The sequence below is a fragment of the Tasmannia lanceolata genome, unplaced genomic scaffold, assembly GCF_043159265.1.
Source record: "Tasmannia lanceolata isolate RefF3 unplaced genomic scaffold, GAP_Taslan_0.1 ptg000023l, whole genome shotgun sequence".
NCBI classification, from domain to species: Eukaryota; Viridiplantae; Streptophyta; class Magnoliopsida; order Canellales; family Winteraceae; genus Tasmannia; species Tasmannia lanceolata.
The window spans coordinates 9861551-9879655 of NW_027518700.1; the positions used below are offsets into that span (position 1 = coordinate 9861551).

The 18105-nt window shown below is 44.5% G+C and overlaps 1 protein-coding gene across 1 annotated transcript; it reads right to left on the bottom strand.

Annotated features, from left to right (window-relative positions):
- Positions 1 to 470: 470 nt before the first annotated feature.
- On the bottom strand, positions 471 to 1217 carry LOC143855753 (uncharacterized). The gene has a single exon (XM_077365826.1). It carries the CDS (start codon positions 1215 to 1217, stop codon positions 471 to 473), a length of 747 nt encoding a protein of 248 aa, XP_077221941.1.
- Positions 1218 to 18105: the final 16888 nt, after the last annotated feature.

Here is an 18105-nt window from a genome sequence, read left to right on the forward strand (position 1 = left end):
AGGATCCTGTTAGTTACCTCCACTTGCCCATTGGCCTGCGGGTGTGCTACGGAGGCGAAACGGTGTTCGATGCTCAGATTATCACATAACCTGCCGAACTCAGCACTTGCGAACTGGGGTCCGTTGTCTGTTACGAGGATTCTCGGAATGCCGAAACGGCAGACCACGTCATGATAGAAAAACTTTTCTGTTGCCTTGGAATTTGGTCTCGCCACGGCTTTAACTTCGACCCACTTGGTGAAATAATCGATGGCGACGTACAACATCGTGTGCCCCCTCGGAGCCTTCGGGAATGGCCCGAGCAGGTCCATGCGCCACATGGCGAAAGGCAGTGGCCCCGCCACTGAGGTTTATGGGGTGGCCAGTCGACGGGGGGTGGTAGCAAACCTCTGGCACGGGCTGCATTTTTTGACAAATTCCTGGGCGTCTCTGAGGATTGTAGGCCAAAAATAGCCATGCCTTATGATCTTCTAGGCTAGGGTCCTCCCGCCTCTGTGGTCTCCGCAGATCCCCTCGTGTACCTCTCGCAGTGCGTAATCCGACTCGGAGGGTACCAGGCATCGGAGGTATTGCCATGTGTACGACCGTTTGTACAGCCTGGGTCCGTGGAGTACGTAGTGGGCGGCCTTCGCGGTTAGGCGTCGGGCTTCCAGCTTGTCCTCGGGCAGTATTCCGTCTTTCAGGTACCGCATTATGGGGTCCATCCAGTTTAGTCTTGGTGGAATTTCCAAGACTTGTACCTCGTTGATTCTGGGGTGGAGCAGTATCTCTGTGAGCACGGTACCAAAGTCATGGGTTTCTTCAGAGTCCATTTTTGACAGAGCGTCCGCTCGATTGTTCATGCCTCGCGGTACCTGGAGAATCTCAACTTCCCCCATTCCTTTCAGCTTCTCTTTTACCTTCTGGAGGTATCTTTTCATCCTGAGTCCCTTGGCCTCATATGCGCCGTTTACTTGCTCGACAACCAGCTGTGAATCGCTATAGACCTTTAACTTTCCTGCGCCGAGCGCCGTGGCTAGATTTAGCCCCACCAATAAGGCCTTGTACTCAGCCTCGTTATTGGAAGCTTTGAAGTCTAGCCGGAGGGCGTTTTCTGCTATGAATCCGTCGGGGCCAAGGAGGACCACTCCTGCCCCGCGTCCTGCTTTACCTGCTGAGCCATCGACGTGCAGGGTCCAGTGAATCTCGTCGTCCTGTTTCGGCAGGTCGGGCCCCATGTCTTCGTGAGCCGTTTGCCAGGTGGAGGCCCTGGTCTTCTCCATTACTGCTGGTTCCGCGGCAGGGGCTGTGAATTCCACTATAAAGTCGGTGAGGACTTGGGATTTAATGGCCGACCTTGGTCGGACCTGTATGTCGAATTCCCCTAACTTGACGGCCCAGCTTACCATTCTACCCGAGGTCTCCGGTTTTTGAAGATCTTCCTGAGGGGTTGGTCAGTCAAAAGTATTATGGGATGGGCCTGGAAGTAGGGACGGAGCTTCCAGGTGGTGCTGACAACTGCGAGGGCGAATTTTTCTATGTTCAAGTACCGAACCTCTGCACCGTGGAGGGTCTTGCTTACATAGTACACCGGGTGTTCCCTCTTGTCGCTCTGCTTGACCAGTACCGTACTTACCACCGTAGGGCTGATGACTAGATCCAAAAACAATTCTTCCCCTAGTACGGGCGATGTTTGAAGGTACTATTTCAAGGCGTCGAAAGCTCCTTGACAGGCCGGGGTCCATTTAAATTCTCGTATGTTCTTTAGCTGCTTAAAGAAGTGCTGACACTTTTCGGCGGCATGAAACGGCCGAGGGCGGTGCTCCATCCCGCAAGCCGCTGCACCTCTACCGCCGTTGCCGGGGCTCCATGTTCAGGATGGCCTGGATCTTTTCAGGGTTGGCCTCGATGCCTCTCTGGCTGACCATGAATCCTAAGAACTTCCCGGAAGTTATCCCAAAGGCGCATTTTGCGGGATTGAGTTTCATCTGGGCTCGTCGTAGGGTGTCAAAGGTTTCTTGAAGGTCGGAGATGTGTTTGGAGGATTCTAAGCTTTTTACTAGCATGTCATCCACATATACTTCCACATTTCTACCTATCTGCTTCCGGAATAGTTTGTTTACGAGCCGCTGGTATGTGGTCCCCGCATTTTTCAACCCGAAGGGCATGACAGTATAGCAGTAGACGCCCTGATCGGTGATGAATGCAGTTTTCGGGATGTCTGGTTCGTGCATCTTTATCTGATTGTAACCGGAGAAGGCATCTAGGAAGGTGAGGAGCTCGTGCCCGAATGTGGCATCGATGAGCTGGTCTATACGCAGGAGGCGGTAAGGGTCTTTTGGGCAGGCTCGGTTTAGATTTGTAAAGTCTATACAGGCCCGCCAACCCCCACTGGCCTTTTTTACCATAGCCACATTGGACAGCCACTCGGGGTACCGGATCTCTCTGATAAATCCGGCTTGTAGCAGTTTCTCCACTTCGGTTTTTATGTGAGTTTGGCGTTCTACTGCGAAGTTCCTCTTTTTTTGCCAGACGGGTTTGAGGGTAGGATTTACGTTCAACCTGTGAACAGCCATTTCCGGGGGTATACCGGGCATGTCTTGAGCGAACCATGCGAACACGTCTTTGTTGGCTCTGGGGAAACTGATCATTCGGTCTCGCAAGGTGCCTTTTAGCAAGGAACTAATCCGAACTCGCTTCTCTGGTTGGTCTTCGGCTATAGGGATGGAGTCTAGCTCTTCGGTGGGCTCCCCTCTAATCGTGCAAGCCCGTTCTCGGGGGTCTTCACTCCCGATCGTGAAGTTTTCGGCCGGGGCATTGCTCCCTCTCAAGCTTGCCGCGTAGCATTGGCGTGCCATCATATGCTGCCCCCGAACTTCTCCTATCCCGAATCGAGTGGGGAACTTCATTTTGAGGTGGGGGTGGAAACTACTGCTCCCAAGTCTCTCAGAGCAGGGCGTCCTATGATGGCGCTGTAGGTGAAAGGTATGTCCACGACCATAAAGGTGGTCAAAATGGTCTTTTGGAGGGGGTACGTTCCAAAGGTTACAGGTAAGTCGATTTTGCCACTGACCCGCACCGATGCCCCGGAGAATCTGTAGATGGAGTACTGCGCGGGTCCTAGTCTTCCCTCGCCCAGCTTCATCTCTTCAAAGGTTCCGAGGTGCAGCACATTGACGGAGCTCCCTCTGTCTACGAAAATTTTTCCTATGTTGAAGTTGGCGACGATTAGCCTGACTACCAATGCATCGTCGTGTGAAACTTGTAGTCCGTTGAGGTCTTTGGAGGAGAAAGTGATGATCTGATCCCCATGGGGACGATTCGTTCGGGCCTTTTTGGAAGGTATTTCCAGGGAGAACACCCGCTCTGCGTATGATCGCCGACCAACTGTTGTTGGCCCCCTTGCCGCAGGTCCCCCCGCGATGATGTTGATTTTTCCCACAATGGTAGGCGGCTGTTCATGGGTCGGCAGCCGTTCAGGGGGCTCTCTTCTCTTGAGGCGCTGGTGGGGGCGCGTGTCATGTTTGCTGCGGGATCGGTGTCTACTCCGGGAGCGGTACCTGCTGGGGGATCGGCGTCGGCTACGAGACTGGTGCCTGCTACGAGACCAGCGCCTGCTTCTTGGTCCGTCGGCGGGGTGATGGGCTTCGTGCGAGTTTTCGATGGGGGCACCTGAGGTACTGATTTAGATGTCCCTCCTTGGCCAGCTTTTCTAACTGGAGCCTGAGGTGGAAACAATGGTCAGTTTTGTGGTCGTGGTCCCCGTCGAAATCGCAGAACTTCCCGGTGGAGCGCTTCTTTGGGTCCGTGCTCATTTTCCTGGGAGGGGTTAGGAGACCCTTATCACTGATAGCGAGCAGGACATGGGAGAGGGGAACCTTCAGGGGGGCGCTTCCCAGCCTTTCGAAGACGGGGATGGGGTTTCGGCTTGCCTGTCTTTCTTCAGCCCGTTGCTACATGGCCCCTCAGCCATATTCCCTTTTTCTTTCCTCGGGGCCGGGTCGGCTCCGCTTTCGTGCGCATGCTTCTTCTGCTCAAACGAACTTGTTAGCCTTGGATTCAAGTTCCTACCGGTCCCGTGGTGGCTTGAGGGTGAGGCATAGTTTGAGATTCGGGTCGGTGGTAGCATGTTTTAGTGCCGCGACCGTTATTTGGACGACGATGTTGGAAAGTTGGGCTAGCTCGGCGTTGAATTTCAACATGAAGTCTCTTAAGGTCTTGTTTCTTCTTTGCCGGAGGGCTAAGAGGGCATCCGTCGGATCGTGGCGGAGGCGGTTGTTGGCGAACCTTGCGTTGAACTTCCTCCCGAATTCGTGGAATGATGCGTTGGAGTTTGGCTCCAGCCGCATGTACCAGTCATTGGCGGTCTTTCTTAAGAGGGAGGCAAAGGCTCTGCACATAAATCCGTCCGACGCGCCCCGGAGCGCCATTACCGTCTTGAAAGTTTGGAGGAACTCAAGAGGGTCTGTGCTCCCATCGTTAAAACTGAAACGGGAGAGGTCTACTCCTGTTTCCACGGGAGTTTTTAAGATTTTCGAGGTGAATGGGGATGCCGTTTCCCTTTCCCATTCGTCGAGGATGTCGTGTGCGTAAGGTTTTTTCATTTCCCGTTTGACTTCTCGGATTTGTCTTTGCAGGTCGACTAGTGGGTCCATCCCGGGGAGCTGTGCTGAGGTCTCTACCTCTTATGTTCGAGTTGGAGGTAGTTCTTGGAATCGAGCCGTCCGGGTAGGGGGATGTAGACACCCCATTTTGACAGGGCCCTAAACCCGCGTATTCGAATGAAATCCCGAGGTCAGGCGGAAAATGAATGGAATTAATCCGAGCCTAACCCGATTGCCAGTTGAAAATCTTAACCCGAATTTCATGAATCGACCCAAGTCGCATCCCAACCCATGTCTCGAGCTCGAGCTGGGCGTAGTTTAAAGAAATATGAAAAGGGAGGGTGAATTAGCAGGGCATGGGTGTGCCTAGCTTATTATAGGCAAATCAAAGAAGAAGAAAATTTATTCCGCCCCCTTTTCCTACCCGAGCCACCCCCTGTAGAGATAAGAGTAGTTAAAATACACTAGATGGGGCTGTCTAGAGCAAAAAGGGGGGGGCCAAGTATATCATTCTTCAAAATAGGGGTTTGGGCAAAGAGGAAATCAACCCATCTTTAAGGGTATTCTTGGATGTTCACATTGCTTGCTTGAGAAGTAATAATTCTAAGCCATAGGATCAACAAGGAAAGTGTGTGGGTAGGATGAGGTGAGGAAGAGATTTTTTATTAGGGTTTGTAAAGACAATGGAAGAGATCAAAGGTTGAAATTACACAAGGCACATGAGCTTTGCAATGAATGGCTAGGATCACACCCATGAAAATATCTGGGTTATAAAACCAACCAGAGAAAGAAAGGGAGGAAGGATTTTTTCGTTTGAAAAAAAGAGAGAAAGAAGCAAAGAAGAGAGAAATCCACAGCCACCCACTTTCTTCCCTAACCCTCCACCTTCTTCTCTTTCTCCAACCCCTAACCTCCATTACATCCCTCACAAAACCCATTTCAAAAACAAACAAAAAAAAGAAAGCAACCAACGCCATCTTCTCCGGCAAGCTTGCCAGAATCCGGCAAGCCTATCCCTCCCCCACCTTCTTCTTCTTCCCCTCTTCTCAACACCTCAAAAAAAAACCCTCCGCTTCACCACCACGGCCAGCCGAAATCCGGCAAGGCCAAACCCATCTCCACGCTCTCTTCCACCCCACCTCCATTAACCAAACCACCGAACCCCACCCAAACCGCCACCTCTGCAACTCCACCATAACCCACCCAAACCCTCATACCTCTGCAACTCCTCCGCCCCTAAAACCCATTTCAAAACCAAACCCATTTCAAAAAAAAAAAAACCGAAACCCATCCACCACCCTCCGACCTCCGGCCACTTCCCAGCCACCCTCGTACCTCTGCAAATCCGGCGAGCCACCATTTTCCCCATCTCCTCCACCGAGACACCACCTCCATTAAGCCCTCTCTTTCACCACATTCCCACCGGCCACCACCATTTTCTCCACCACTGCAGCCACCCACACCACCATTGCTAGCCACCTTCACCTCTAACCCAAACCCACTTCGAACCCTTCACCGAAACCCATCCAGATTCGACCACCTCCACTAGCCGCCACCCCTTTTCTTCAAAACCCACCCTCTGCAACTACACCTCCGACCCCATCTCCGGCCAGCAACCCACCGGAATCCGAGCCGCCACCTCCCCCATTCTATCCCCCTTATTTTTACCTCCAAACCCCTCTCCATCCCCATCTCTACCCAAAACCCATTTTTGAGCAAAAACCCCACTTAAAAAAAAAAAACCCAAAACCCACCCACCGAACCCATCTCCCTGATTTTCTTAAGTCTAAAACCCGTTTTTTTTTTTGCAAACCCATCTTCCACTCCCATAACCAACATCTCCATTGATTCCGGCAAGCTTGCCGGAATCCGACAGACCACCACCACCCCATCCATTTCCCCTACTCCAGCCAGCCACTGCCACCTTCTCCGCCTCTGCAACCTCCCCAACTCCGGTCGCACCTCCATTGCCATTGCTGCCCCGAATTCGTGCAACATACATCCGGTGTTGGACGTTGCGAGAACTAGTTTTTGTTTAAAAATTTCAGCAAAGGAAATCGGAAGGCACCTACATTCGGTAATTGCTGCTTGAACTGGATTTGTGTCTCTAAAGGTGGGTAATTCGTCAACTATTTCATCTCCTTCCAGCATCAGACCATCAAGGATTCGGCCATCTTCTTTCAGGTGATAGTCTTATCCCAATTCCTTTTTACTTTGTTCTCATAATTTCATTGGGTGCTGTTTTGGTCACTGATAGTGTAATTGAGGGTAGGAGAAAGGGGCCTCTGTTTGGATCTAATAAGCCCGATTTGTGGATCATGCATGGGTTTACACAGAGTACCGCTGCGCAAATGTAGCCCGAAATACAGTAGGGTCCATATTTCTGTGATCCAAATCATTCGTTTGTAGGCCCATGAACTGGATAAAGTATGCCTAGCAGAACGTCGACACAAGATTGATTCTGACCCTATAGCTTCTCGAGGTTTAAACCAGGTGATACAGTGGCGAAGCGCCCATAAGTCTTGTGGTTGAACTTATTCCAATGTGATCATAGGTTGGGCAGTTAGGATCATTTTTATAGAGAAGATTTTTTTTCTGCGCTTAGGACAAGGGCCACGAATGAATGATTTGGAGCATCGAATGAAGAAGGCGTACTCTGTGGAATCGCCAAACAATGTAATTCTCTATTTACTTATCATCATGTGAAATAAGCTTGCTGAAGGTGGATTCTTAGAGGGTGTAGACTTGCATTTGTTTGGGGTCATAGAATAGCAAAGGCTGGAAATCCTTGATCAATAAATAAAGCGAGCTTGCTATGTTAGGATCACTGGATAGAAGGATCTTACTGTGTTTTGATACTAAATAGACAAGGCTGTTGTTCATGAAGTTGATAGTATTGGAAATCTAGGATTTTCTTTAGAATTCTATTTTCTTATCTTTGCCTGTGATTTTTTATGATTGGGTAATGAACACTATTGGTAGAACGAATTTTTGAAATTGATTTATTGGTGCGTTATACCTTTTTTGGACTCATCTTTGCAGATCTAAAAGTACTGTTCATGCCCAGATTATTGGTGTAATGTGGATACAACTTTGACAGTCCAATGTCCCTCGGATACTAGTAGCTTGCTCTGAGCCTTTTGTTTTATTACCTTTTGGAGTTGGAGTAAGAGTGCCGTCTGATATTATTATTGGTCTTCATTTCAAACCAACTCAAGTCGAAGCATATGGATTATAAGGTTCAGATTTGTCACATTCCTTGCTGTTGAAAGAGCTGCATCGATTGAAAAATAGGAATCCAGGTATTTTGGATCCAATCAACTTCATTTCTAGTGAAGCAAGTTTCCCTTTTCCCTTCTCCCTTTCTTTCCCTTCTTGGGATCTCTATATAGGGTTAGAGGTTTCCTTCGTTTCCGTGCTTTCCTTCGATTTCAGAGTTTCCTTTTGTTTTAGGTAAAGGCTATGACGGAATGCTTCTTGAGCCAACCCCTTCCCTTCCTGCCTTGGAGTCTTCGCAGGTGAAGGGATTTCTTCCTCTTTAGAGTCAGTCCTAGAGAGCTTAGGAGTCAGTCCTACCACCCTAGGGTTTGGGAGTCTGTCCTACCCTTGTAGAGTTTAGGATTCCGTTCTTCCATCTTCCAGAGTCAGTCTTCAGCACAGGAGTCAGTCCTTCAGTCTTTCCGGAGTCTGTCATATCATCATAGGGGTTAGGATTCTGTCCAACCTCTCATCAAATCATGTGATTTTTATCTGCTCTCGCAAGGTATAGGATGCTGTCCAACCCTTGCAGAGTCGTGATTCTGTCCAATTCCTCGCAAAGCATAGGATGCTGTCCAACCTTTGCGGGATATCAGGAGTCTATCCTACCCTTATGATGATAGGATTCCGTCCTCTTGTGTCAAAACTTCAAAAACACCTCAAAAACATCTGAAAAATCCAAAAATCTCAAAAATCTTGAGTCATTAAGAGTGTAGTTAGGAAAATCTGGTCCGAACTACGGATGGCTTGATCCCTAGCTGAGGGGTACGTAGGCAGCTCAGGCGTGCTGCTGGCATCCTGAGTCCAGTCACCATCTTTTTACACCTTTTTTTTACACCATTTTTGCACCCTTTCACCTTTTTTTCATCACCATTTTACAAATATTTCTCACCTTTTCATCCGAACTACGTTGGCTTGATCCCTCTCCGCAGGGTACGTAGGTAGCTTGATCCACCCAAGTTTAGTCAAACCTTTTTAATAAATATTTTCAAACATTTCAAAACAAAAGCAAAAATGGGCAAGGATGGTGATTGTCAGGTCACTCGGAGCCCTCTTTTCATTCCATTTCCAGTTTTCATCGTGATTTTTCGGTTTTCATCGGTTTTCTGACGTTTATCGGGTTTTGGGACGGGCGATGACGTAGCGTGGTCCCTTTACAGGGATTGTCCTCGCTGAGCCCGACGATAGGTCATGACGATCGCGAGACTTGTCCAATCTTCAGCAGATTAGGATCGCTGGGCTTGATTCCTTTTGAATCACCATCTGAGCCTATCGTGTGTTCCATCTTCTTTCCCGTGGCATTTTTGGTTCTCACATGCCGTTGATTTTTTGATTTCTTTCTTTTCTTACACCTTTTAGCTTGCTGTGTGCTTATCTTAGATTTCTCATGCATTCTAGTTTGTTTGTTCTTCTAGCGTGCGATCGATTGCCATTTTCTTAGTCTTATCTCTTGCATAGGCTCGCATGCCAGTGTGTTTACTTTACTACTTTGATTGCTTAGCTATAGCGTTTATCCATTCGTCTTAGCTTGATTATCTGTCTAAACTTAGATATTTTCTTTCCTTATCTCATTATATCTGTCATTATCTGCTTAGCTGTAGCTATGCATGCGATTGTTTATTGCTTTCTTAGATGTGATGAGTTAGGATTAGATGCGATGAGTTAGGATTTTGATGTTCACTTTCTTTGCCCATCCCCGGCTCATGCATGCTTAGATAGACGTTTTCTCGGGGATGATTGTTCCCATTTCACATGATTTTTGCTCAAAGCTCTTCAAAGTTAATAATAAATGGCATAAGAGACCAGGTGGTTGCACTTGGGCGAATTGGGGGGGCCTAACCCCTTCCCCATTCATCATCAGGCACGGACCTTTTGTTTCTCTGATTATCTGTTGCGACAGAGCACAGCATGGGATCCAGGGCCTACTTCCTTGGATGACGACTCTTTCTTTGTCTAAGGTGCTTCTCGGATCCGAACCAGTCCCCGAATCGAGAGGTATCTCACTTTACATCGCCGCTCATGCTGTGAGGGGCACTCTTTCGAGAGTTCCTTGACGGAGCTCTCCTTCACGTGGATGATCCTGAGACTCGCGTGGGGGGCACGTCCCCCCGCCTCTCTCGGATCTGGGTCCACAGGGGAGCGCGGCTTAGTGTAGCTTGTTTTCCGTTATTTTGCTGGTTCCCCCTAGCTGTGGGAAGCAAAGGGCTATCTTTTGAAGGGGAGGGCGTCCGTCGAGCCGGTACTCGCCTTCTCCGGGGATGACATTCCTCCGGCAGCTCCTCGTCGCCTTCTTCACAGGCTTCCGTGTGATCATGCGTTGCCAGGAGCCTCCCCGGGGCCGGAGGTTCCGGCTGAGGCAAATGTTGGAGTAGCTCTTGGCGGGGTTCGTTAAATATTTCCATGGTCGGGACCATTTGCGGTGTGCTGGAGGCGGGCTGATGCTGGCCCGAGAGCGGCGAGTTTGGCTCCCAGGAATTTGAGGCGTGGGTTTGTGCGTGCTGGGCCTGGCTCCTGGTTATTACCCCTGTTTCTTGCTGTTGGGTGTGGTTTCTCATCGTTATAAGGTGTTCAATACTCAACGAGTCCCACGGATGGTGCCAATATGATGGCGTCGGAATCCGAGTCTGCGATTGCGCGGTGGGTAGAGAGCCTCCGCGGGGTCTGCAATCACAAACAGAGGGGTCAGGGAGGTCCAGGGTGGGTCCCGGATGACCACTTCGACACCCAAGTCAGATTATGTACCAACGATATAAAGAACAGCAAGAAAAGGCGGAGGTTTGATCAGGTTTACCAAGGCCAAGGTGCGGGTTCTTCTTTTGGTATGTGGGTGAATGGGTCTGAGGGGATGAACAGGGAGAGTGGGACCAAGCTCTCGGCCTCCTCTGTTGTTGCCTCGCCTCTTTCTTTAGAGGGTTGCCTTGAGGGGATAAGATGGGATTTTTCTCCTCCCCTTCTCCTCCCTTTTTTTTTTGGATCCCGTCCTTGCTTGCGAATCCTCCTTTTAAGGGGTGGTGGCATGCGGGCCTTTTCATCATTACGGAGAGAAAACCTTCCTTCGCAGGATTGGGCTGTTCTCCTGGTTTGACGGCGCGTGTGGTTTCGCTGCGTAATCTCTTCCATAATTGTGAAGATGAGGCTTGGACGGCAAGAAGGTGACACGTGCGTAACCGCGTGGTCTTGCCGCTCATTAACACCATTCTTAATGATGATTAAGTTCCATTGGTGCATGGACGACACGTGGCGAGATTTGAGAGTCGCGCCGTATTTATATCCCATCAGGGTGTTCAATCAAAGAACCTTAATAGTGGAAGAAGCTATACATGTCAAGTTTGATGAACAAAGTGAAGATAAGAGGGTGACAGTAGATCTAGATGAGGAAGATGAAGTTCACCCCACTATAGCTTGTGAAAAGAACACCTCCACCTTGATTATTCCTTTGAAAAATCTGGATAATGAAGGTGTATCAATTGAAGAAAGAGGGAATAGGGAAGAATATCCGAAAGGAAAAGAACACCTCCACCTTGATCTAATAAGGGAAATGATATCTGCAAAACCCTACTGAGATATTTTCACTAACCCATCTTGTCTTTTAGGATTTAAAGAGCTCTCAAAAAGTTATTAAATTTCCTGAAAGGCTCTCACGAGCGAATTAACGAAGAAAAGACAGCTTGGACTAGGCAAATATGAAAATATGGTTGTGCTGATAACATTTCCCTTTAATAATCCTACTTAAAATGATAAATTACAATATAAAAAAACACATGTTTTGTATGGCTGCCATATACTACTCTAGAAAAATTATATGATTTTTTCTTTAAAGAAAAATTTTAAAATATATTTTAGAGCTACCATATGCATCGTTCATCTACAAGTAACATTTTTGGCATAGTGTAGATTTTAGAATTTTTTTATTAATGTTATGGATTTGATAGCATCCATTGCAAAAGGCATTTAGCAGATGGTCTTTTTCATGTCAGACCAGATGGTCACTTTTCATAGCTTTTGTCCTCAATAACGAGGTGGGTGGTTTGATATGCAACAAACCATCTGCGAAATGCCTTTTGCGATGGACGCAAGCAAATCCCTTAAAGTTAATGTTATTTTAAAGATTCAAGTTCTACATATCAATACACAAGCATACATAATGTCCATACACGGGATTTGCTAGGAATCATTGCATAAAGCATTTTACGGGTCAACTGTTGCATGAGAGAGCAGCCACCTCAGATGAATTAAATGAATAAGACAAAATCTGTTGAAAAAAGAGCCTAGGTGGCTGGTCTCTCATATAACAGCCGTGAAATGCCTTTTGCCATGGTCCTAGTCCATGGAACAAAATAAAAAAGGTGGGACCCAACTGGTTAATAATGGATCCACATCTAGGGGTGGGAAAGGGCTGGATGTTGCATTCCCCGTCCCCACCTCAACGGTAATTCCCCATCCCCACTTCGGGGATAGCAGGGCATCCCATCCCCACCCCGCAAGGAAAAACTAATTAATCCTCATCCCTTCCTCGCACGCTACAGGGAAATATTCTCCATCGCATCCTAACCCTGCAATAATTACAGTTTCTACTTTTTTTAATCTAACCAAACAATTATTTAATAAGATTCCAAAGTTCCAAACTAAAATATAAGACTTTATGAAGGTATTTTTGTAATATTGATTATATATATGGATATTTATGTAAATTTTGTAGACGAGATTACGGGGCGGGGCCGAGCGAGATGAGAGCCATTCCCATCCCCGCTTCGGGGAATTTTTTAATTCTAGTCCCCATCCCCACTTAAATCGGGAAATCCCCGCCCCAAGGGGTGTGGAGCAGATCCCCATTTTGGCGGTTTTAACTGCCATCCCTATTTATATCCTGAGAATTTATATGATGAGTGGGCTTCCATGTACACTTGCGGGGCATCCACCTTTGATATTTGACCTAAAAGCAGCTCACTTTTTCAACTTTTTAAGAGGCTGCTGTTTGATCAAATATCAAGGATGGATGCCCCGAATGTGCACGCCCACTCACCATATGAAATTTACTATATCCTTAGTGTGCATCTTTTCCATCCCTAGCGTATATTTTAGGAAAGTTGGTTGGTAGAGGCAAGTTTTTATTAAGGAGGCCGGCATACACGTTCGTACTAATTCGAAAGATCTAAGATATCCTACACCTTTGCCACCTGCTCTTGTCATTATGTGTAGAGTTGCCTTTTTAGAAATGCCGCGCAAATCCTCACCGTATATTTGATCACGCCACTCGCCAATACTGACTCTCGATTTTCTATATAAGGACCTCAAAACCCTACTTCTTCATCCAAAGCCTTCTCCCATCACATCCCTTTCGTACTTTATTGACTCGGGGAAAGCAGTCCGCCAACAATCAATCTCATTATCCAAAATCATTCAGCTAAAGGTGATCTTATTTCCTTTGAAATGCTAGCCTTTGGGTCTTCTATTTATCAGAAGTACCTTTGTGATTATAAAAACATGTTTTATAAAAACATTTTTTGGAAGTAACATTTTTTGAATATTTTGGAAGTAACGGTTTTTAGTTAAAACCAATCTTTTGGAAAAAATAATAATGAATAGCTTCAGTTGGAAAAGTTTGCATAATTTAACTTGATTTGTTTATGGAATAAATTACTACAAGAAATATAGGCTATGGCGACGAATATATGTAACGGTCACAAAAAATGACCTATAATGAATATTGACCAATTAATATATATAACCATTGCCCCAAAATTGATTTAGGCGGCAATGTTTCGCAGTACACTAAAAATGCATATAACGACACTTACTATAACAGTCCCCAATGCGGAAATTTGCCAGCGACAAACATTATCTGTCGGTGTGAAGGTTACCATCGCTAAAGATTTATTATCGACAATAGTTTATATATAGTGAATTCTAAATATACGTAATCAACGACTGTGAGGGTATAATAACAACGAATAAATTTTTGTCGCGAAAAGGTTTTTTAGAGCAGCGACGGCAACATTTTCGTCGTCGCTTAAAATTTCATGACCGATATATAAGGAAATAGCGATGGATTTTGGTCCATCACTAAACCTTCACTAATAATGATCCTAACTCTCTGATATGTAGAGCCTGTATAATGTGTTGCCCCTCTATAGTTCGGAGGGTTGGGATCATCCTATGGAGATGATTTACAGTGTATGCCATATTTATATTGTGGCCTAATAAATATATGGCTTGGATCATCCTTTTAGGTGGGCCCATTATACTTTTCGAAAAATATGGACTTCACCGCACTCACTGTATAAAATCTCTTCATTTAAAACCATGCACCTCATAATGGATGAGCTTGAATTTAAGCTTAAATCAAATCAACTACGACTTTGCGCAAGTAATGAAGTTGTTTGCATTCCATCAATACTTAGTAATAAACAACGTGCGATCCAAGTGGTGACAAAAAAACCGAAGCAACCAAGAAAACGTAAATGATTACTTACTAAAATTATGTTTGTAGCATTCACGGATAATGTACAAAAGTCTTTTAAACAAACAAAAGTGAGTTTATTCTACAGTTTTACTTTAGGCAGGCTACAACTTAAATAAAATGGATTGTAGATTGAATCTTATAGAAGTGATTTATATATAAGTAACAATGTAAGGTGATTACAAACAATTAAAGGGTAGATGATACTATAGGTCAAAAAAATTATTCAAGTTAGTTCAAGGTTATAATTTTGATAACTCAACATAAGAAAATCCAACCAAATAAGATCATATTTTACTAAAGTATTGTAGGCAGATCAGCTTCTTCTTTTGGGGAGAATTGTTATTTGAGGCTATAAAAAGTAGTACCCATATGAGGGCTTCAAAGAGTAGGTACCGGACATACTCTTCCAAACTGAGAAACATATGATAAACCCAAAATCATAAAATAAAAACATAAAATATAAAATAGATATACGAGTCTATAACCCAAATCCCAAAGAAAATAGAGGAATTCGTAAATCTTGCAGCTAACGACCATGTATGTATGGAATATTTTGCATAAAGGTATGCATGGCTTTTTTTGTGCAATACACACGCAGTTGTTTACATCGTCATTACCGTCCAATTGGTGAAAATGCGATTAATCTTGACCAACCAATTGGTGGGCTTCCATAAGTTGCGATCGGATTTTCGAGGAGGCAAGCCCACGTCAGTATACCAAAGGTGTCCATTAAGTGTGTCAATGGACCTTGATGGTCCAATGGATCCAAAGGGTATAAATATTAATGGACAGGATTTGGGCACAACAGCTGGATCTGAACCCTGTTCATTGGATCCATATCTTAAGGTCCAATATTGTTTCTCAAAGTATGAGTTCCATGTAGAATCCTAGATCCGAAGGCAGGGTACTAATGTACTAATGTATGTTAATATCCTTCATATTTTTATTCATTCGCGTAAGGGATATTTTTTGCAATGTTTAATAAGGGAAATGATATTTGCACAAACATATTGAGATATTTTCATTAACTCATCTTGTCTTTTAGGATTTAAAGAGCTGTCAAAAGGTTATTAAATTTCCTGAAAGAATCTCGCGAGCCAATTAAAGAAGAAAAGACAGCTTGAATTGTGCAAATATGAAAATATGGTTATTCTGATAACATTTCCCTTTAATAATCCTACTTAAAATGATAAATTACATTTAAAAATACATGTTTTGTACGTCTGCCATTTACTACTCTAGAAACATTATATGATTTTTTCTTTAGAAAAACTTTTAAAACACATTCTAGAACTATCATATGCATTTCTGGCATTGTGTAGATTTTAGAATTTTTCTATTAATGTTAAGGATTTGATAGCATCCATCACAAAAGGCATTTCGCAGAAGGTCGTTTGTATGTCAGACCAGTTGCTCACTTTTCAACAACTTTTGTCCTCAATAATGAGGTGGCTGGTCTGACATGCAACAAACCATATGTAAAATGCCTTTTGCGATGGACGCAAGCAAATCCCTTAAAGTTAATGCTATTTTAAAGATTCAATATTTACATATAATACACAAGCATAGATAATATCTATACATTGGATTTGCTAGGAATCGTTGCAAAAGGCATTTTACAGGTCGACTGTTACATGAGAGAGCAGCCACCTCAGATGAATTAAATGAATTAGACAAAATATGTTGAAAAGTGAGCCTAGGTGGCTGGTCTCTCATACAACAGCCGTGAAATATCTTCTGCAATTGTCCTAGTCGACGGAACAAGATAAAAAAGATGGGACCCAACAGGTTAATAATGGATCTACATCTAGGGGTGCGAAAAGGCCGGATGTTACATTCCTCGTCCCCGTCCCTACCTCAATGGAAATTCCCCATCCCCACTTCTGGGATGGCAGGGCATCCCATCCCCACCCCGCAAGGAAAATCTAATCCTCGTCCCCATAGTTTTAAATTCGACCGAAATCTGAAATTTCGGTCCGAAATCTCGGGTTTCGGTGGAAACTGTAACTGAAATGGCACATACCAGATACGTGTCATTATTTCGTACGATATTTCAAAACTTCGGTCGAAATTTCGTTATTTCCGAAATTTCATGCGAAATTTTAGGGATTTCGACCAATTTTTTGAATTTTTTTATTTTATAATTATCCCAAAATTTTGACTGAAATTTAACGGATTTCGATAATGAATAAAATATTCTTTTTATTAGGCCGTCGGATTTCGAGAGAAATTTCAAATTTTCTACCGAAATTTCAATTTTGGTGGGGTCCGAAACCGAAGTTTAAAACCTTGCTCGTCCCTACCTCGCACGCTATAGGGAAAAATTCTCCGTCGCATCCTCACCCCGCTATAATTACAGTTTCTACTTTTTCTTAATCTAACCAAACAATTATTTAATAAGATTCCAAAGTTGCCAACTAAAATGCAACTCTGTATGAAGGTATTTTCGTAATAATGATTATATATATATATATATATATATAGAGAGAGAGAGAGAGAGAGAACGGTTCCTACACATATGTGTAGAGAGTTCTCTACACACTAACTTAAAATACAGTGGGGGCCCACGTTGTTTGGGTGATCCAAGCCATCCATTTTAAAGGCCCTCACATAGATAGGGTGTCTACAAAAAATCAGATCCATAGAATCATCCCAACCCTACGATTTGTGGAGGTAAAATGGATGTCTTTAAACCTTCACAAATTAGTCCATTTTTTGCCTCCACAGTTCGAATGGTTAGGATGATCCTATGGATCTGATTTTTTGTGGACACCCTATCTATTTGAGGGCCTTAAAAATGAATGGTTTGGATCACCCAAATAATGTGGCCCCCACTGTATTTTAAGCTAGTGTGTAGATAAGTTATCTACACATGTGTGTAGGAACCGTTTTCTAATATATATATATATATATATATATATATATATATATATATATATATATAGAGAGAGAGAGAGAGAGAGGAAACTGTTGGTGCGCTTAAGCTCACTAAGCGTATGGTGCGATTAAGCGCCCAATCACATGGGGGCCCACTTTGTTAGGATGATCCAAAGCATTCATTTGAAAGGCCCTTACATAGATGGGGGTGTACCAAAAATCAGCTCCATAGAATCATCCTAACCCATCCATTTGTGGAGGTCAAAATGGACAGACATTGTTTGTCCACAAATCTGCCCAGTTTTGTCCTCCACAAATGGAGGAGTTAGGATGATCCTATAGAGCTGATTTTTGGTCAACCACCCCATCTATGTAAGGACCTTGCAAATGAATGGTTTGGATCACCACTGAAAATGTCATATATATATATATGAGAAAACGGTTCCTACACATATGTGTAGAGAGTTCTCTACACACTAGCTTAAAATACAGTGGTGGCCCACATTGTTTGGGTGATCTAAGCCATCCATTTTAAAGGCCCTCACATAGATAGGGTGTCTACAAAAAATCAGATCCATAGGATCATCCCAACCCTACGATTTGTGAAGGTAAAATGGATGTCTTTAAACCTTCACAAATTAGTCATTTTTTGCCTCCACAGTTCGAATGGTTAGGATGATCCTATGGATCTGATTTTTTGTGGACACCCTATCTATGTGAGGACCTTAAAAATGAATGGTTTGGATCACCCAAATAATGTGGCCCCCACTGTCTTTTAAGCTAGTGTGTAGATAACTTCTCTACACATATGTCTAGGAACCTCTCTCTCTCTCTCTCTCTCTCTCTCTCTCTCTATATATATATATATATATATATATATATATATATATATATATATATATATGAGGAAACTGTTGGTGCGCT